At 40.7% G+C, this 12,042-nt stretch overlaps 1 protein-coding gene across 2 annotated transcripts in view; it reads right to left on the bottom strand.

Moving 5' to 3' along the window:
- camk2b2 (calcium/calmodulin-dependent protein kinase (CaM kinase) II beta 2) overlaps nucleotides 1-12,042 on the bottom strand; it is a 55,542-nt gene that overhangs the window by 39,607 nt on the left and 3,893 nt on the right. Inside the window, exons 3-6 of one of the 2 annotated variants that reach the window (XM_088319996.1) lie at nucleotides 11,525-11,584; nucleotides 8,499-8,553; nucleotides 5,487-5,552; nucleotides 3,361-3,433 (exon numbers count right to left, since the gene is read on the bottom strand). In XM_088319996.1, the coding sequence (XP_088176122.1) occupies nucleotides 3,361-3,433; nucleotides 5,487-5,552; nucleotides 8,499-8,553; nucleotides 11,525-11,584 (254 nt within the window). Of the gene's footprint in view, nucleotides 1-1,072; nucleotides 1,146-3,360; nucleotides 3,434-5,486; nucleotides 5,553-8,498; nucleotides 8,554-11,524; nucleotides 11,585-12,042 lie in introns of both variants that reach the window. The other variant, XM_088319995.1, reaches the window with a different exon arrangement.

Genomic DNA, 12,042 nt, shown 5'->3' with positions numbered 1-12,042 from the left:
GGCTTGCTTCCGCGTCCAGCAAGCACCGGGTCGCAGGTGCTCGCTGGACGCGGAAGCAAGCACTTCTCAACTGGGTATTCCCACACCTATAAAACCAATTTCATCTGGAGGGACGAAAGCATGACCAACTTAGGTGCCGAGGTGCCTCACTTGTTTGGGTGTTTGGGCAGTTGGGTTAGCCATGGTCCAAAAAATGTTGTGTGTGTTTTTTGCAATTTTTTTTTCACTTTTATTTTCTTTGTTATTGTATGTGTGTGTCTTGCTGTCGGTCACCCCTCTTGAGGGATATGACCAAGGTAGATAGATAGATAGATAAAACCAACACGCAAGCTCCAAACTCTCTCTTGTTTCTGGCACACGTTCCCGCTCAACAAAACCTCTCCTAACAAGGCCCACCCCCCCTTTGAGCAACTCCTGGGCTGAGGGCTGCAGCACGGGCTGGTCTTCGTTTCTACAAAGGCAGAGACTCCTTGCGGCCACAAACCAGAGCAGGCCGAAACACCTTTTGTCCTCAAAGGTAAACCAAGAAAAGATTATTCAACAAACTGTTTTTGGTGCAGGGGCAAATAATATGCCATTTCTGACACACTGTTAAAATACTTCCTGATCAATTAAATTAGTTGAATATCTTAACAACGGGTTTATGGATCAGTAATTTCATTATAGCTCCCGAATACTACTTTCCTTTTGGACGGATCAATCATTACCGATATCAAAGAACTTAAAAAAAAACGATAATTTAAAGATAAAATTGAAATATGTTTAGAGTATTGCTTCCTTCATGATAAATGCTGGACACAATATGAGGCAATGTCGAATTAATTCTGCTGAAAAAACGTGAGGACTACCTGCTGGCCGAATGGGTAACCACCGAATTAGATTCTGAATTAAACAAATCTAATTCACAGCAATTATTCTAAATTGCATACACTAAATTGATATCCTATATTGTCCCGCAACAATTTTTACATCTATATCAAATAACAAAAATCAAATGCAGAATCATGCAAAAATGCAGCAGCAGGCGTCCATTTGGTGTGTGTTTTGGAAGACCTGGTGCACTCGCACTCACCTTGAGGTCTCGGTGGACCACGCCCAGCTGATGGCAGTGAAGCACCGCCTCCAGTATCTGCTGGATGCAATGGCTGCATGCAGACAGCAGGGGGCATCGGAGGGGCAGCGTGTTAGTCATGCACAGGCACTATCAGTGTTTTTGTCATTTATGTCAGTGGTTCGCAACGACTGGGGCGCGGACCGGAACCGGGCTGCGGGTCATCGGTATCGTGGCCGTTCAGAAAGAAATAAAGGTTGCCTTATCTTTGCATGTACCGTATCTATTCATGTGTAATGCGCTTTTTTTATCGAAAAGAGAACTCAAAATTCGGATGTGTCTTATATATAAGGTTTTAAGGTAGTGTATTACTGTATTTGTGCAAAGATTGTTCAGTCTAAAAGTATTGCTGACTACATGTGCAAAACATGGGATGCAACGCGAATTCGTGGCAATGAGTGCACCAAAATGTAACCACTAAACCACTAGTAATGTAGATTACATGGGAAAAGGCATTAGCTCTCATCATACTAGTTTTACTCACGGTGCCCTCTTGTTGAGTACTAAACATTTACGTAAACTATGAACACAATATAAAATGAATACATTTTTCTATGTTATTATAGAATCTCCTTCAAAGTTGGGTTCATTATCAGATACACCAAAAACATTTTCAAGAACGTGGCTAAAAAAGTTTGATAACTCGATAAAACCTATGTGATATTCATCCTTAGTGGTCTGGTGATTTCACAGTGGATTTAGGTTTATTATTATTGTTATTATTATTATTGTTAATACCATTATTGTTGTTAATATTATCATCACTATTATTTCTGTTATTGTTATTGTAATTATTTATATTATTGGGCTGGGTTGAGAGAATATTGTCAGACATTAGACCAGTCCGTGGTACGGAAAGGTTTTGGAACCACTGAGTTACGTAGTTTCGTTTTTTGAGGCAAACTGATTTTGTATTTTTGTTGAGTATTGGTGTATCAAGCAGTCATAGTTGTGTATTGTATGTTTTTGTTCAGTGTGAATAATTCATTTGGGTTTGTATAAATGTTTGAGTTGTGTTGGGGAATTTATTTTTTATTGGGTATTTCTTGTGTGGTGGGGTGATTGGGGGCGAGGCGTGCGTGTGTGTGCGTCAGTGGTGGGCCTTGAGGGCCTGCAGGGACTTCTTTGCTGGCCTAAAACATATCTCCATCATACGATATTAATTATATTTTGTCAATCAATAAATAATTACTGTACTTCCTTTTATTGCATCTCCCTTGGTTGTGGTGCTACCAGGTGTGTGCTTTCATATTTAAGCATTAAACCAATCACATTTAAGCCATTAGTTGTTGCTAGACCTTGAAGTCTTCAAGAAAGCTATTGGGTTGGCGTCAAGAGCCAACTAGAAGGCCTTGAGAAACGTCACTAATCACAAACTATGATTGGCTTGGGGGCGGTAATCCAGCAAAGAGATCGCGCCAACAGCCATTAAAGTTGAAGCGACTGTACAAGCTGTACAAGGAAATATAATGTGTTGATTTAATAGCGAAAAGTCGGACAACTCCAAAGTAAGGAGGGGGGGGGGGATTTTTTAAGGGTTATTGATCTATCTTCTTTATTCATTATCCATTTTCTGTTATCGGTCAGTTCATAATACGCTACAAAGCCTAGGAGCCGGGACTTTCACTCCCAGCCAAAAGGCCAAGCTAAGGTCCTAGCCTTAAAGCCTTGCTGCAATCATTGCGAATGCACCGGTCCCGGAGGTACTGCAAAGCCGGGAAGCCTTTTGTAAGTGGGAAAAGGTTTTGTCCGCCACTTTCAGCCTGTACGATCTTAAGCTCTTAAACCTTATCTTAAAACGATCCAAAGTTAGAGTTCGGGCTGAGCTTCTCTCTTGCTGACTTTTTAAAAATTCTAACATTCATTTGTCATTTTTCTTCTCCGTTACTGTTTATACAGTCTTGCTTAACTTTGACTTCATTACAAAAGACTGGCTCTGCGTGTCAAAAAAAAAAAAACACCACCCCACCCCCAACCCCCTCGCGCAGTCCGAGTTGACAGCTCCACGAGTGGAAGCGGTTGGACCACAGGAGAGAGAAAAAAAAAGGTTTATAATGAATGTACTGTCTGTGTGTGTTTTGAGTTTGTGTATAACCACTCCTGGCATTTACATGCTCTCATTCGAGTGCTTCAACATTCCAAAGACAAAAAATAAATAGGTGAATAAAACAAACGAGAAAGCAGGCACAAAACAGGATGTGGACATACAAGAGACGCAATGAATATACAAATGAATGACATAAACACACCTTGAGGTCCCTGTGCACAATATCATGTTGGTGTGTGTATGACACGCTGTCTAGAATCTGATGGATACAATGACTGTGGAGACAAGACCGCATGGTGAGGGGATCCACGGTCACATTCACACAGTAAAAATCTAATGTCGTCAAATGCAGTTAAGAAGCTTCTGAGCAATTTGCCAACGTCTTCCACATAATGTACAACAATAGATAGTAATAGAAAATGAGCGGTTAAATGTTAATTCAGCTTTAAACATGCATCATTTATGTTAATACAGTGCCTCCATAAAATCAGTGAACTTTTTGACATGTTGCCATATTTCTGGCTTCAAACTTATATATAAAACACTCAAAAATATTTTCTAAGAATCAAAAACATGTGAGGAGCAATTGTGGGAAGTATTTAAACGTATTTAACATTTTTTATTGTACTAACAAATAAACAATTGAAAAGTAGCCTTTGCAAAAATAGTGCCCCCCTTTTAGTTCATACTTTGTTCAACCTTCTTTTGCTGCAATCACGGTTACAAGTCTCTTTGGGTATGTCTCTATAAATTTGCATATCTTGAAAGAGAAATATTTTCCCATTCCTTCCTTTAAAACAGCTTAAGTTCCTTAAGGTTTAATGGTGATCGTTTGAGCATAAAACTTTTAAGATCTTTCAACAAATGCTCTATGGCATTGGTGTCTGGCTTTGGTTTGGCTGTTCTAACACCTTAATATTGTTAGATTTAACAATTCCATTGTTGATTTTGCTAATGTTTAGGTTTGTTGTCTTATTGGAAGATAAACCTGCGCCCCATTCTCAGGTCTCTTGCAGACTCCAACAGATTTTCTGCCGGAATCACCCTGTGTTAGGCCCCATCCATCTTCCCATCAACGATCTTCCCAGTCCCCGCTGAAAAAAAACAACCCCAGAGCATGTTTGACATAGTGATGGCAGGTAAAAAAGGGTGGAGCTATGAGTGTTTTCAGGGTGTTACTCTTGTGCCAAACATAACGCTTTGCATTCATTCAGAAAAGTTCAATTTTGGTCTCATCTGAACAGAGCGCCTTGTTCCACATGTTATTTGTGTCTCTCATGAGGTTTCTTATGAATGCCAAATGGGCCTTTTTTAGTATTCTTTCAGAAAGGGCTTTCTTCTCTCCACTCTTCCATAATGGGCAGATTTATGCAAAGTATGACTAATAATTGTCTTATCTACAGATTGCCCCACCTCAGCTGTGTATGACTGCAGGTCGTCAGATGTGATCATGGGCTTCTTGGTTGCTTCTCTGATTAATTTCCTCCTTGTTGTGGCTGAAAGTTTATAGGGGCTCGGTCGTGGTTGGTTTGCAGTGGTTTATGCTCTCTCCATTTTGATTTTACTGCCCGCACAGCGCTTTGGGAGACGTGTAAATGTTGCAAAATCTTCTTGTATCCTATTCGTTTCTTGTACTTTACCAAAACTTCATCCCAGACAGCCTGGTGTGTTCTTTGGTCTTCTTTAATCTGTCAGTTCTCAATTGTCTCCTTTTACAGACATCTGGGCCCATCAGGAACATTTGAATTTAAGAGTTAATGACATAAAGGTGCACTCTGTCATTGTTAGCCATTTAGGTCGGGATTAGATCGTTCAGAATAAATCATTTGTATATTTTTACTTTTGGCTTTAAGTTTGAAGCCCAAAATGTGGCAACATGATGAAAAGTTATTAGGGGCCAATACTTTTGCTATGCACTGGAAATGTTTTAATTTCCACTAATCAAAGTTGTTTTCATTTATCCTAATTGTTTCATATATTACATAGTCATAAAAAGTGGCCCATCTACATATGAGCTACTTTAGTCATCACGGGGCAGACGTTGATGAGTTGCCAACATATTTTGGGGCAGGGCGGGAGGCTCCTCCTCCTTTCTGTCTGGCTCGCCAACACAAGTGCATTCAAACTGATTTAAAGCACCTAAATCAAAGTGGAGTTATGCGTGGGTGCAATCCCTCTCCATGTCTGCATGGTGGGCAGAGACCTGCACTGTCATCATCATCATCAGAAGAAACCCACTCGACAATTACATATATGTATACATGTATGTAGGGATGCATGTATGTATGTTTGTCTAGTAGGAAGGAGTTGTTGCTATGAATGTCTTACCTGGCGTCTGCCTCACTATAATACTCCCTTGCCACAATATCTTCAAAGAGCTCGCCTCCAGTCACCCTGAGAACACACATATTAATTTGATTACGTCTAAGGTACAACCATTTGGAGGCTGACACTTCAACAATCATGCTTATTCATAAATAAAAACACACACCGAAAACTATCAGAGGCCGTTTGATAACAGTATACTCTCACAAATGCACTCTGCTCTCCTACAGGCGTTCATAACCATGCACAAACCCTACTATACTCTTTCAAACATACTACTTTAATATCATTAACACATTACTATGCTTTTATACACATACAACTATACTCCCCTCCCCACACACACATGAAATGAAATGAAATGAAATGAAATGACACACCACTATCGACTCACGCACACTATCAAACTCGAAAACACACTACTGTATTCCCAAAGTGTCTGAACCCAAATGGGTAACGTTTTCACACCAATCTTTATTTTACGAAAACGGGGCAGTCATGCGCGGGAACACAAACGCCAGCGATTCGGTGATCGCTAGGCAGGAGAAGTGGGGAAGAGGAGTCAGACGCGGGAAAACAGGAAGCCAGGGGAAGACAAGATTGATATCAGATACAGGATACACGAGCCGGATACCGGACAGGACGGGACAGACGGGATCGATACAGGATACAGGAGCAGGGTACCGGACAGGACGGGACAGACGGGGTCGATACCGGATGCAGGGTACACGGGCAGGATACAGGACAGGACAGGACCGACGAGATCGATACCGGATACAGGATGTACGAGCAAGATACCGGACAGGACGGGATAGACGGGATCGATAACGGACAGAGTCAAAATGCTTGCCTTGCAAGTGCAGAGGTTCGTTGATGGACTGACAAGGAGTGAATGAGAGCACTGAGTTTAAATAGGAGGGGAGCCAATCAGGCAACGAGCAGCAGCTGGCGCCAAACGGTCGGGCACAGGTGAGGGCAATGGGCAATCGTGACACAAAGACTCTCATGCGCACTGTTTTTCTCACTCACACACAACACACTATTGAAATTGCTATTACTACAGATTTTTTTTACACTTCGTGTAATGATCACCTCACCTCGCAGTGTCGTTTTACTTTCGGTACTTTGGATAACTATGGATATGCACACTGATTTTGTGTATATGTTGCACTGTTCGATGTCAAACTGGAGTTTCTCCCAGTATAGTAGTATGTGTGTGAGCGTAAATGTAAGACAGACTGTAGTAGTCCGTGTATGAGAGTACAGTAATATGCGTTTGAGAAAGTATAGTAGTGTGTGTATGGGAGTACAGTAATATGAGTGAGAGAGTATAGTTGTGTTTGTATGAGAATAGAGAAGTAGAGTAGTAAGTGTGAGAAAGTATAGTAGTGTGCATGAAAGTATAGTAGGATTTGCAACGAACATTTTTTACAAGGTATGTTTGATGTATTTCCGAGCAATTTTATGTTAAGTATGTACGAGTTACGGGCAGCAGGCGGCGCAGTGGTTAGCGCGTGTGCGGCACAGTTCTGAGGTCATGAGATAAAACCTCCTGTGTGGAGTTTGCATGTTCTCCCCGTGCTTGCGTGGGTTTCCTCCGGGCACTTTGGTTTCCTCCCACATTCCGAAAACATGCATGTCAGGTTAATTGGCCGGTCCAAATTGTCTCTAGGTGTGAATGAGCGAGCGAAATGTCTGTCCCTGTGTGATTTCTATACAAGGTGCAAATGCCCCGTAGTTTACTGTTCTATTAGTCCCCCAAAATATAGATGCAAAGTCGTTTTAGTAACGTTTGCACGAGGGGGACGGTTAACGCCGGGTATGCATTTTTCGTGGCGTACCAGCCACAAAGAACTGGTAAGCATCCAGACTTTTATATGCTTTCAGTTTAGCACTAGTGTATGGGAATACTCCATTTACAAAATAGTGGTACTGAAGTCAGGATGATTTGGAAGAATGTGTAAAGGTGTGAGGAGGAAAAAGGTATGGGTGTCAGCACTAGAATGGGAAACAGAACCCAATTGCGTTACGTTTCTCCCAAGTTTTTTTGAAGGAAAGAGGAAGGACTGCGCCCACGATCCGGTGTTCGCTGGACGCGGGAAGCAAGTCGCTCTAGTACTCGGATTGTGATCCGAACATGGAAGTGGATCTTCCGTAGCGAGCGATGGCGGTGTCATGGACGGAAAATCGGGTCAGAAGCCGGGACTGGGAGAGCAGACATGGTCAGGATCAAAATGGGACAGACGGGAGCAAAAACGGGACAGGTGGGAGTCAGGGTCGAAAAAGGCTTGCCTAGCATACACTGAGGTTCGCAGACGGACTGACAACAGGGAATTGACACTACAGGGTTCAAATAGAGACAGGGAGCCAATCAGAGCCCGCAGCGGTGGGCGCAAAATGAGCGGGCACAGGTGACTCTCATGGGTAATCATGACAATGGGTTTTTGACAAGGTGAGCCACCTCATCGGACAGCTGCACAATACTCGTTTGACTACTCATTGCCAATGGTGTTGAAGAGTTTAGGTTTTTGTCGTTGTTGTCTACAATTCACTGTTTACTACGAGTTATTGCCGTCCGTCATGGTTTCATCAATTGGATTAATAGTTGTGTGAGAGTATGATGTTCAAGGTGAGAGCAAGTAGCATTTACTTCTATAACAGCCTCTCATCAAAAACAAACACGCACACATACATAAACACAAACTCATAAACAAATAAATTAGTTAAGAACTTTCCTTTACACACAAGCTTGCACATAAACCAAGTGAGTAAAGAGGGAAGTCCTACTGAGGGGGAAACCCCAACCGCAATACTGACAGGGGCCGTGTTGCCATAGCAACCGACTCCGGGACTGCGGGGGCGTGTGCGCTAAAGACGAGGAGGAACGCTTTGAGGGATATGCGGGGTGCAGAGGATGGGGGTGGGGAGGGGTGTAGGGGTGTGTGCATTATGTAACCTGGATGTATGCATGGTGACGAAGACCGAGAGGAATAAGAAGAGGAGGAAGAAACTCACAGATCAAAAAGGAGGTAGTGGAAGCCCTCCTCGGAGATGCTGTCATGGAGACGAACTGCCGCATCCACCGCACACAAACACCACAATTACGAGAAAAACACAGCTCAAACACTTCTTTGACTTTGCACTACATGACATAATTCAGTTTGATGGTCATCAGTTGTTACAACACACACATACACAATTTTATTTGATATTGAAATTACACTTAATAAAAACGTTTATTCATCGAGTTCAGGTAAACTACCAAAAAAAACCCTCACCTCACTTTTGAGTATTATTTGTATCTTATGTAACAAAGAATAAAAAATGCAAATCTATCTGATTGCATTTTCATTCTGCTGTGTCACTATAAACCAGGGGTGTCAAACTAGTTTTAATTCGGGGGCCACATGGTCGAAAAAATTTTTATCACGGGCCAGGACTAGTAGATGATTTCCATTAAAATTTTCCTTTAGCTGCAGGGCTGGGGGTCTTTTCGGAGGCTCACAATTAAATAATGACTAAGGAATGTAAGATTTGATTATGAAACAATGGTTTAGGGTTTTTATCCTCAATATTTTTTAATCTCTTGAGGTGTTTATTAACTGTGCAAAAAAAAATAGAAGAAAAACAACAATTTAATTAATTTCCCTTACAATCAATTTTACTCAGGGAACTCATGCAGACTGGAAGATGACAAAAATAAAAGACGAACGCTAATTTAAATGATTTATATAATGATTTGAAAGGCTTTCTACTCTTGACTTTTATTTTTTTATGAAAATGTTTACCTGAACTGGGGACTTTGCTGTTATATTTCATATCTATAATAGAAAGGAGCCCAATGGTTCTTTAAACTTTTGCGCGTCTGTGACGATTTTTCTCCTTTGCTTCTCTCAGCATTGTCTCACGGACCGCACAAAATGATGGGATGGGCCACATTTGGCCTGTAGGCCTTGAGTTTGAAACAGGTGCCATAGCAGATCGCAATTAAGCTCCTCCCTCATCTCATCATCGTATTTATTTGCACTTACTTTCTCCGGTATTGTATTTCTTGTTGTATTGCGGCAAGGTTTGTATTTATACAATGAGACTACTTTCCAAATTGCAAACTTTAAGATAAACTAACAAACAAAAAAGCAAAGCAAGATACACTAGAGATCAAAATTAGAGAACAACTTATAAAAAAAAAAAATTTTTTGAAATAATACCATCTTCTTTTCACAAAAAGACTGAAGGCACTGATGAAAATTAGTGAATACAGTGATCAAAATTAGAGAACAACAATGACTTTGGCCTGGAAGAAGAATTTTGAAGGTTACAACAGTTAGCAATTAAGAAGTGTACAGGCCTCTGCTGTGAATGACTTCAGCACCTCTGTGGCCCAGGAAAGCACTAGTCTCTTACCTTGCTCTGGTATGATTTTGGTCCATTCTTCTTCCAGCCTCCTCCACAGTCTGGTTATTGTAGTGGGTTTCTTGGCCATAACTTTATCACCAAAGGTTTTCTATTAGGTTGAGATTTTGGACTCTGGGCAGGCCATGCCAATAATTCAATGATTTCACCTTCTAGGAAACTGCAGGCTGATCGCAAGTAAGAAACCATGTGCTGTTGAAGAAGATTCTAATACACATTTGCATTCACTCGGCCATGTAGCTGTACAAGAGGCCCAACTCCACCTGCAAGAATTATTCCCTAAACCATGACACTTACTCTTCCACCTTTTACTGAGATTTTTACACACTTTGGGTTTAGCCAATGTGACGCCGAACATAATGCTTCGTACGTAAACAAATTAAATTTGCTTCCATCACTGAAGTGAACTTTGGACCAGTTTTCCTCTGTCCATAAACCATGCTCCTCAGCAAAGCTCAGTCTAGCTTTTTGATTTTCTGGGGCTAATGAGAGGTTTGGTCACTGCAGTGTGGGATCTTCAGTCAAAAAGCTCTTAAACAACAAGAAACTGTATGGCGACACGGATCCTTACCAGGTTCAGCACTGAACTGGCAAGGAATTTCAGCTCTTGTGTGACATCCTCCGCAGTGACTTGTCCTCTCTTGGATTTGTATTAAATGGACATCCAGCCTTCTTGGGCGACTTGAATGAGTTTGTAGTTTTTTAAAGATAAAATATTCTTGAAATCACAGATTGCTGTCTGAGGCTTTCAGTCACATTAGAATGGCCCACCATCTTGCAAAGTCAGTGAAACTGGCAGTTATAATGCCAGTTAAATAAGGGACGTCAGATGATCAAGGAAATTGGCACCATGTGCTAGATTATCACCATTAAGTGGGAGACACCTGAAAGTTTTCTCTAATTTTGATCAGTACATTTTTGGCAAAATACAGTTTTGGCCCATTGTATGTAGTACTGTAGTGATGTTTTAGAAATGATTCAATTTTTTACGAGTTGTTCTATAATTTTGATCTCCAGCGTAGATGCAACACTTTTAATACAACAACAGAAGTTGTGTTTGATAAAAGATTGTTAATAAAGGTCATTTTTTAAAAATGGGTAGAGAATTTTTGCAAAAAATGTTTTTATGTTTAAATACGTCACAGTATCTATAGTTATTATTGCAATAGTTTTCAGCTACAACTTTATTATTATTTTATTAATTTGTATCTCCTTCACTGATTTAGTCGTGATTAATGCACTTTAGGATTTTTCATACACCGGTATTTGAGTGTGGTTATTATTATTTACTTCTTGACTTCTCAATATTACCCTTCAATTAGTTATTACAGTCTCTATGTTGTTCCAAACTAGGCTTTAGTTTGCTGCTAAGAGATTACCTTGAGTCTTAGCAACACCTGCCAGACACAAAGCTGGTGTTAGGTGGGGTATTTCCACTATTTTACGTTCCTTTCAAACAACGAATTAACACGATGCATTCAGGACACTCATTCAGGCACTATAAGGTTCTCCACATTTGTTTTTTCCAGGTTTTAAGAGAAGCTACATTCAAAATGAAACATACACATTCAAGCATTTTTCGTGAATATGGCAAAAATGTGATGTGTTGGTGTGTTTGGTGCTCTGACCGATGTTGGAGTGTTTGAGCAGCCGGCAGATGCGAGCTTCGCGTTCCAGTTTCTGGTGATCTGTGCACATGGACAACAAAAACAGGTCACAATCAATGTTCCCTCTAAGCTGCGCACTGCCCGCACTTTCTCAGCGCACAAGAAAATCTATCCAGTGCAATGTTCCCTCTAAGCTGCGTGTGTGCGCAATTGTGCACTACCCAGAGCTTTTCTGCGCACAAGAAAATCTAGCCAGCTCAAAAAAATCAGGGCTCCAAATTGCTAATTAAGTAGTAAAAAGCTGAGAAAAAAAGAAACAAAAGGAAGAGAAAAAGAAGGAAAAATTCAGAAAAAAAGCCAGAAAAAAAGAAAAGAAAGAAACAAATATTAACAAGTAAGTAGAGAACACAAAGAAAATAGTAACAGCTAGGAAATAATAAACACAATGAGATTTTTTTAAAGGAATTTAAAAAATAGAAAAAAAAAAACAGGGAAAAAGATGAAAAAGTTTGTGTTGCAATTATACCAAGTCAATCTTG

This window comes from Urocampus carinirostris, chromosome 16 (genome assembly GCF_059441175.1).
Source record: "Urocampus carinirostris isolate Australia breed hairy pipefish chromosome 16, RoL_Ucar_1.0, whole genome shotgun sequence".
Classification (NCBI taxonomy): Eukaryota; Metazoa; Chordata; class Actinopteri; order Syngnathiformes; family Syngnathidae; genus Urocampus; species Urocampus carinirostris.
The sequence above is the reverse complement of the archived record's forward strand: the minus strand, read 5'-3'. Positions and strand labels throughout refer to the sequence as shown.